General features: G+C 42.3%; 1 protein-coding gene across 1 annotated transcript; it reads right to left on the bottom strand.

The window, feature by feature from the left end:
- Positions 1–250: 250 nt before the first annotated feature.
- LOC138879057 (uncharacterized) lies at positions 251–8,846 on the bottom strand. The gene is made up of 7 exons (XM_070158631.1): positions 8,465–8,846; positions 6,891–8,026; positions 6,158–6,753; positions 5,558–5,681; positions 4,588–4,764; positions 3,763–4,341; positions 251–709 (listed from the first exon to the last, which is right to left on the bottom strand). The coding sequence occupies exons 1-7, from the start codon at positions 8,844–8,846 to the stop codon at positions 251–253; spliced, it is 3,453 nt and encodes a 1,150-aa protein (XP_070014732.1).
- Between the last annotated feature and the right edge of the window lie 885 nt (positions 8,847–9,731).

Here is a 9,731-nt window from a genome sequence, read left to right as displayed (position 1 = left end):
TGTAGGGTCCTTGCTAGTTCGGGGCGAACTTTCCTTTAGCTTCTACCTGGTGCGGAAGGATGCGTTTCAAAACCAGCTGACCTACCTCAAACTGCCTTGGGCACACTTTCTTATTGTAAGCGCGTGCCATTCTTTGCTGGTATAACTAGCCGAAACACACTGCTGCTAGCCGTTTTTCATCGATCAACATCAATTGTTCTAATCGGGTCTTGACCCACTCAGTGTCTTCAATCTCTGATTCCATAATAATTCAGAGAGAGGGAATTTCGACTTTAGCAGGTGTTACAGCTTCAGTTCCATATACAAGCAGATACGGAGTTGCACCAACAGATGTGCGAACACTCGTGCGGTATCCCAAAAGAGCAAAAGACAACTTTTCATGCCATTTCCTGAAACCTTGGATCATCTTCCTAAGAATCTTCTTGATGTTCTTGTTCGCCACTTCAACGGCTCTATTGGCTTTTGGCCGATAAGGGGTAGAATGGCGATGCGTGATTTTAAGTTGTTCACATACCCCCTTCATCAGATGACTCTTTAGATTAGCTGCATTGTCAGTGATAATGGTCTTTGGGATACCAAAATGACAAATGATATTGGAATGAACAAAGTCTATCACCGCTTTCTTGGTGACTACTTTGAAAGTGATGGCCTCCACCCACTTGGTGAAGTAATCAATTGCAACCAAAGTGAATCTATGCCCATTTGAAGCCTTTAGCTCGATTGGCCCAATAACATCCATTTCCCAAGCAACGAAAGGCCAAGGAGAGGACATGGGATGCAACTCCGAAGGAGGCGAGTGAATCAGGTCACCATGAATCTGGCATTGGTGACATTTGCGAACAAAGCTGAAGCAATCTCGCTCCATAGTAAGCCAATAGTACCCTACCCGCAGAATCTTCTTCGCCAAAACATATCCATTCATATGAGGTCCGCATACCCCCGAATGCACTTCACTCATGATCCGCTCTGCTTCTGTGGCATCTATGTATCCCAACAAGTTTAAATCTGGGGTCCTCTTGTACAAAATTTCCCCATTCAAGAAGAAACCATCGGCGAGCCGCCTTATAGTTCTTTTTTTATCTCCTTTGGCATGCTCTGGATATTCTCTTGTTTTTAGGAATCATTTTATGTCATGATACCATGGTGTCACGACCCATTTCCATAATAGGTCATGATGGCGCACAACATCATTGACGGGCAAACCAACGCAGAAAAATACTAAATAAGCTCTCATTTACTTTTACCCAAAATAGTTGCAATGATTCCTTAAGTCGAAATAAAATCATAAATGATCAATAAAGCCAAAAATAATCATATAACCCCATAAATAATACAGTCTACTAATGTGTATGCCAAGACCTGGTGTCACAAGCTATGGGCAACTAGTAGAATATACGAAAGAATCACACTATCCTATTGTCTGAAATAGAATAGACAGCAAAAATACATAAGAGAGACTCCTTCAGGCTGCTGAACGGCATGGGAAGAGAAGTAGCTCACCGTAGAAGTCTCGAAATCTGCTCAAGGATGTGCACCAAATTGATAGCCAGATACACCTACCTCAGATCTTGTACAATTAGGTACAGAAGTGTAATATGAGTACATAAATAATATGTACCCTGTAAGTATCCCGTCTAATCTCGAAGAAGTAGAGACGATAGTTCGACTTGATAATTACTAGGGTCAAATAATATGAGAAAGAATTTATAATAAGCATGGATAGCACAATTTATTAGCATTGTATGGCAAGGGATAACAGTTCTTTTCCAAATAATATCATGGATATCCATTTACATTTCAAGGCATATATGAAGTTCAGTCCACAGAGAAATACTAAGTAAAGCATACGCAAGTAACACCGAGGGACGTACGGCCCGATCCAACATAAAGTAAATTGTGCACTGCCGAGGGTCGAACGACTCGAACTATAGATGCATCTATTACCCCGCTCGCGAATCTCACGTGCAACGCGGTCAAATATAAATAAATTCATCAACAACTAGACACTAATTTATATCCAAGGAGTAGTTATTCACAGGAATATCCAAATTCTCTTTTAAAAGACTAAGCAGGATAAGGTTCCTCCACTAGTCCCATTTACCTTAATCAACATAATTTATACGAATCCGAATTTATCATCAAATTACAAGAATATCACATAGAGCATCCTTTTGGGTCCTAGACTACCCGAACTTAACATAATAGTAGCTACGCACGGACTCTCGTCACCTAGTGCATACGTAGCCCCTGCATATAATAGCAATTAATTCAATTATTACACCTATGGGGACAATTCCCTCTTACAAGGTTAGAAAGGAGACTCACCTCGCTCCAAAGTGCACTTCCGATACCAAGAACGAGTCCAAGCCATCAATTCGAAGTCGAACGTTCCCAAACTAGTTAAATGAGGTAGGAACTAGTCAATATAGACTCACAAGATCAAATTCTAGCTATTTAAGCAATTTCCCAACCTTTAACACAAGTTTCCTAAAATTTGACCCCTGGCCCACGTACTCGGATTCCGAAATATTTCGAAGGAAGTTGTTCTCTATAACCTAAGGATTAATAATATATGATTTCTAATTTATTCCATAACAAATTTCGTGGTTAAATCTAATTTTTATTAAAACCCTAGGTTTTTCTCTAACCCCTTGATCTTACCTAAATTCTAGTGTTTAATCTTCCTAAGACGCAAGTATTAAACCAAGAATTAATGGGATAAACTTACCTCAATATGCTAGGTGGAAGTCTTCTCTCAAAAGCTCCCAAAATCGCCCATGGAGGAGTGAAAAGTGATAAAAATGACTTAGAACCCGTATTAAATGAACCTCACTGCTTCAGCAATTTCTGCATTTGCGGTCCCACATCTGCGAGAAAAGACCGTATCTGCGAAAGGGGCTAAAAAGGCTGGGGCGCTTCTGCGGTCTTGATGCTGCTTCTGCGGAGCCGCTTCTACAGTTTGGCTTGGCCTTCCCTGGGCGCACTTACGATAGATGGACCGTATCTGCAGTCTCTCACCTGCGGTCCACCAACCGCAGGTGCGGTTATGACAGAAGCAGCAGCTTCAGCACTTCTTAAAAATTTCAACTTCACTCGAGCCTCGTCCGATTGACGCTCGGGGCTCCCGGGCGCCGCCCAAACATACCGACAAGTCTGAAATCACAAAACGGACCTAATCGAACCTTCGGAACACCCGAAACTATGATAAATCTAAGAATCACTCCCTAAAACCAAATGAATCAAACTTATGAACTTCAAGTTCTTAATTTTCCTCTAACGGGCCAAAACGCCCTTAAACTACTCGGATTGACACCAAATTTTGTGGGCAAGCCTTAAATGTTATTTCGGACCTGTACCGAGCTTCGAAACCAACATACGAGCCTGATACCCATGTGATCAATCATTAATTAGTTTCTTTAAATCCTTAAAACTTCAAATTAACAATTTCTAATAAAAAATTCATTACTCGGGCTAGGGACCTCGGAATTCGATTCCGGGCATACGCCCAGGTCCCATATTTTCCTACGGACCCTCCAGGACCGTCAAATTATGAATTCGGGTCCATTTTCTCAAAGTGTTGACCAAAGCCAAACTTAGCCTTTTAAGAAAATCCTAAGGAATCAAATGGGCATATTTCACTCCAAACTCTTCCAAATCCTGAACCAACCATCCCCACAAGCCGTAAATTAGTTAAGCAAGAATGGGAAGTTTTATTTAAGGGAATGGGGTTCTAAAAGGCAAAACGACAAGTCGGGTTGTTACATATGGTTCACCATCTGGTTCTGTCTCAATTGTATTGCAGTAACCGTGTTGATTTTGAACTTGGATTTCTAGTGGATCAATATGAGTATTGCTTGGATAAGGGAGCATTGAGGCTAAAGTAGCCAAGGCATCGGCTAGCTTGTTGTGAAACTTGGGAATGTACCTGAACTCGATGGATTTGAATCTTTTGCTCAAGTCTAGCACACATTGTCTGTACGGAATAAGCTTGATGTCTCGAGTCTCCCATTCACCCTGGGCTTGCCGGATAAGCAAGTCGGAATCTCCCATAACTAATAGTTCATGCATATCTAGATCAATGGCCATTTTCAGTCCCATGATACAAGCTTCGTACTCTGCCGTATTATTGGTACAGAAGAACCGAAGTCGGGCTGTTGCAGGGTAATGATGTCCAATAGGTGAGATGAGGATTGCCCTGATCCCAACTCCTTTGATATTGATAGCCCCATCAAAATATATTTTCCATATAGGGTGATCGTCTGGAACTACTTCCTCTATTGAGTTGACCTCTTCGTCTGGGAAGTATGTGTTAAGTGACATGTACTCATCATCAAATGGATTCTATGCCAAATGATCTGCCAAAGCATGTGCTTTCATCGCGGTGCGAGTGACATAGACGATGTCGAACTCTGTGATCAGGATTTGCCATTTTGCGAGCCTGCCAATGGGTATTGGCTTTTGGAATATGTACTTTAAAGGATCCATTCTGAATATGAGGTAAGTAGTGTAGGCCAAAAGTTAATGTCTCAGCTTCTGAGTGACCCAAGTCAAGGCACAACATGTCCTTTCTAAAAGGGTGTACTTAACCTCATAATTGTTGAACTTCTTGCTCAAATAATAGATTGCATGTTCCTTTTTGCCTGTTGCATCATGTTGCCCCAGAACGCATCCAAAGGAATTATCCATCACCGATAGATATAAAAACAAAGGCCTACCAGGTTCAGGTGGGACTAGTATAGGGGGTTTGACAGATAATCTTTGATCCTGTCAAAAACTTTTTGGCAATCGTCCGTCCACTTGATAGCGACATCCTTTTTCAACAACTTAAAAATGGGCTCGCACATGGTTGTGAGCTGAGCAATGAACCTACTGATGTAGTTCAACCTCCCGAGCAAACTCATGACTTCCTTTTTGTTCTTCAGGGGTGGCAGATCTCGAATGGACTTTATCTTAGATGTATCCAGTTCAATGCCTCTCCGGCTGACTATAAAATCGAGGAGTTTCCCAGATGGAACCCCAAATGCACACTTGGCTGGATTAAGCTTAAGGTCATACCTTCGAATCCATTTGAAGAACTTTTTCAAATCATGCACGTGATCAGCTTGTGTCTTTGATTTTATGATGACATCATCAACATATATCAATCTCTTTGTGCATCATGTCGTGAAAAATGGTGGTCATGGCCCTCATGTACGTTGTCCCTGCATTTTTTAAACCGAATGGCATGACCCTGTAACAATAAGTACACCATGGAATGGTGAAAGTGGTCTTTTCTACATCATCCACATCCATTAGAATTTGGTGGTATCCAGCATAGCAATTCACGAACGATTGTATCCTGTGCTTTGCACAATTATCTACAAGAATATAGATATTTGGTAAAGGAAAATTATCCTTTGGACTTGCTTTGTTCAGGTCCCTATAATCAACACAAACTCTGGTCTTTCCATCCTTCTTCGACACAGGCACAACATTCGCCCCCCAGGTGGTGTATCGGATAGCTCGACTACATTGGCGCTCAATTGCTTCATTATTTCTCTTTGATTTTGTCACTTACGTCTGTTTTGAATTTTTGTTGCTTTTGTTGGATTGGTGGAAAATCAGGATACGTAGGAAGCTTATGAACTACTAGATCAGCACTTAAACCCGGCATATCATTGTAAGACCAAGCAAACACATCCCTGTATTCAAATAAAAGTTGAATCAAGGCATCTCTGGTTTTTTGTTCAGTGTGAATGCTTATCTTCGTTTCTCTGACTTCTTCATGACTTCCGATATTAATTGGCTCAGTTTCACTGAGGTTGGGCTTAGGCTTGTTTTCAAAGTGTTCCAACTCTCTTTTATTTCCTCAACAACCTCATCTTCATCATATTCAACCTCTTGATGCATTATTTCGATATTAGACAGCTTTTTAAGATTTGGGCATAAATTCCACATGCATGTCATGTTATTAAAGCCGTCATTAGCAAAATTGAAACAGAAATAAAATGACAGTAATTAGAAAGAAGGAAAAGATACATAAATACGAAACTAAATTGCATTTTGTTGAATTTGAAAGGATAGAAGGGTTAACATAAAAAACAATCATATTAAGATGTCTGGATTACAACCCTGAAAGTAATCCAAAATACAAAAAAAAGTTGCAAAAGCGAACTACCAAGACTCCTTCCTTGTGGGGAAAGAAGTTGCTTCCCAATTGTTGAGCATGGTGTCTGGGACAATTAGTTGCACATCGGCACGACTAGTGCCTTTACCAGCCTGGATCATATTCACTTTAGAAAACATCTGGCTGAGGCCATGGCGAATTTCATCAATGTTTGATTGCACCAAGGAATTTTGACCCTTTTGGAGTCGTGGCTTGACGAAAATGTAGAAAATGTGAGAAATAGGTTGCTGCAAGTCCCAACCATACTTTTTGTGGTGCTTAGCTTTGTTTTTATCTGCTTGTGTTGGCCTAAAACCTAAACCAAAAGCACCCTTGTTACTGAACGGAGAAATAGGTTTCGAAATTCCTTGCAGTGATGCCCCCAAACCTTTTCCCGGCTTATAACCTTGTCTCAACATTAGTGCTACCACCATTACAGATGTGGCAGAAAGATGAGGATGCAGAATGGGCTTTCCTTCCTCAACATGGTCCATAGAAACCACTTCAAAAGCTTTATAGATGATGGACTCACATCCTTCCTTGGCCTCAATGCACGGGATTAACGGGTCTTTATAAATGGATGACTCGTCTTCTCCGTGAACAATAATCTTGCATGTCGTGTTCAAACTTGATCATCTGATGCAATGTAGATGGCACAGCTCGAGCCATATGGATACATGGCCTTCCAAGAAGAAAGTTATAAGAAGTGTCCATGTCCACTACTTGGAAGACAATTTCAAAGTACCGGCCCAATCATCATAGTGAGGTTGATCTCCCCAATGGTATCTCTCACTGAACCGTCAAAAGCCTGGATGCGAACATTGCTGGGTCGGATTCTGTCTGTGTTGATCTTTATGCCTTGCAAAGCAGAGAGAGGGCATACATCTACACTCGAGCCTCCATCAACCATGACTCGCTTTACATAATGCCCCCCACATTTGACGACCAGGTGCAAAGCCCTATTATGCCCGACTCCTTCCTCGGGAAGTTCATCATCAGTAAAGGAGATTCTGTTTACCTCAAAAAATCTACTGGCCATCTTCTCTAACTCATTCACTGTGGTATTTTCTGAGACATATGCCTCGTTCAGGGTCTTGATTAGTACACGGGCATGCTCTTTTGAATGTAGGAACATAGATAGTAGAGAGATTTGGGCAGGAGTCTTTCTTAGTTGGTCAATGATTGAGTAATCGTGAACTTTCATCTTTTTCAAAAACTCTTCTGTCTCTTCTTCAGTGACAGATTTCTTTATTGGCAATTGTCCTTCTTTGATTTGCTTGACCTTCCTCAACTCCTCTAGAGAGTAACACCTCCCTGATCGAGTCAGACCTTCAGTTTCCCCCACTTCTTCTATGATTTCCTTGCTTTTGTACGTCATCACGGTTTTGTTGTAGTTCCAAGGAATGGTTTTTGTATTTGTCACAGGGGGTTGCACGGTAGGTCTGATTATGATCGGCTCTATTATACCCTTTGTACTGCCCTGATTCTGCCTTGTGATGGGGTGGCCTCCAAGGACATATAACCTTGGGCTTGGAACATTAGAGCGAACTTCCAACCTCATGACCTTGGGAACAAATAAAGTTACATTTTCTGAGCTCGGGGCACCTTTCACAATCAATGGCACATCTCGGCTTAGACTCACATCCCGTTTGGTTCCCTCTTGAATTGTTCCCACGGTCCTCTCTGCCCGATCAAATGGCTTGTGTTCCTGATCTCGTCCAATCATTCCTACAAAATGAACATCGTTGTGTGCTGGCAATGGGTTGATTGTAACATTGGGAGGGTCTTCGCCATTTGTTACCACAATCAATGTTTCAGTGATGAGTCTTTCTATAGCTCTTTTCAGAGTCCAACAGTCATCAGCGTTATGCCCCGGGGCACCTGAATGATATTCATATCTAGAATTTGATTAAAATCCATATGAATCGGGATGCATATGGTGGGGAGCGATGGGTCTAATCACGCCCATCTGTTTTAGTTTCTGGAAAAGACTAGAGTATGGTTCAGCCAATGGGGTGATTTTTTCCACCGGCCTCTACTCTCGACCGTAATCCTGCCTGGGATAAACATTGTAAGGTGCCCAAAAATTTTGATGCTGAGGTCGGGGGTTCCTTGGAGCTGGTGCACATATCTATTGATTGGTAGGCCGAACATAGGATTGAGCATTAAATATTGTATACTGTGGTGGGCCCACTGAGTATTGAGGAATTGGTGGAGGATAATAATGTTGAGGGTAGCTGGATTGCCCCTGTGGAACTTGTACATAAGGGTGCGATGCCCCTCTTTGAACTTCCCTAGATCCCGAAGTCATCATAGAACCTTCATCTCTCTTTTTCCTATTTGCAAAACTTCCCAACCCATTTTGGATCGCTTGGGTGGTGGCTTTGAGAGCAGCCTGACTTACAATCCTTCCAGTCTTTAGGCTATTTTCGACCATTTCCCCTATCTTGATTGCTTCGGCAAAAGGCCTACCCATTGCGGACATCATGTTTTGAAAATAATCAGGCTCTTGAGCCTCCAAAAAGACAGTGATCAACTCATGATTATCCATGGGAGGCTTAACTCTGGCCTCTTGCTCCCTCCACTTGATGGCATACTCCCTAAAGCTTTTCGTCAGCTTTTTCTTCATATTGGATAGGGAATTGCAATTTGGTGCAATATCAATATTGTATTGGAATTGTTTGACGAAAGCCTGGGCCATGTCGTCCCAGACATGCCAGTGAGAGATGTCTTGGTCAATGAACTATTCAGAGGCTACCCCCATAAGACTTTCTCCAAAATATGCCATCAACAATTCTTCTTTTCCACCTGCACCCCTCAGCTGGTTGCAGTACCTTTTCAAGTGGGCGATAGGGTCGCCGTGTCCATCATACTTCTTGAATTTTGGGGTCTTGAACCCTGTTGGCAAATGGATGTGAGGGAACATACATAGATCATTGAATGAAACACTTTTGTGACCACCTAGTCCATGTATGTTCTTTATGTTTTGTTCAAGACTTTTCATTTTCCTGGCCATCTCATCCGGCTCACTTGGCTTTTCAGGCTTTTCATTTTCCGCTGGCGACTCGTACTGAGGAGTCTGATTGTAGGTAGAACGGATCCTAAAAGCCATATTTAGGGAGTAGTATTGGACATCATAAGCCTGAGGTAGTGGCTCGTTGTTGGGCCTCATCACAAGAGGTGGTGGCGGGATTGTATATACCGGTGCGCCAGACACGATGAGAGGGGTGTTCCTTACCGGTGCGACTGGAGGTCGCATATTAGAAGTACCAGGGGCAGCATGGAGGTTGTAGTTTGGCACATACCGTGGTGGTAGAACATGATCGCTCGCTACATGGAGCGGTGGTTGAGTAGCCCGGGGTACGGTGGAAGTTCCCTCATAGGGACCCTAGGGTGGTGGTTGACCAGAAACCCAAGCCTGATATACATCTGACAGTTGCTGTCTCAATTTTCTTATTTCCTCTGATTCTTGCTCGGCTGATCGACCCTGCGGATTGTCACTGAGCAACTCGATTTCATCACTGTTATCCATTATCATTGGTCTCTTAAATCTTGTGAAGTAATGATGTGTTGCCAGATTCACCAC

Source organism: Nicotiana sylvestris, chromosome 10, assembly GCF_000393655.2.
Source record: "Nicotiana sylvestris chromosome 10, ASM39365v2, whole genome shotgun sequence".
In the NCBI taxonomy this organism is placed as follows: domain Eukaryota; kingdom Viridiplantae; phylum Streptophyta; class Magnoliopsida; order Solanales; family Solanaceae; genus Nicotiana; species Nicotiana sylvestris.
Note: the sequence above shows the minus strand (reverse complement) of the source record. Positions and strands in the feature narration are given on the sequence as shown.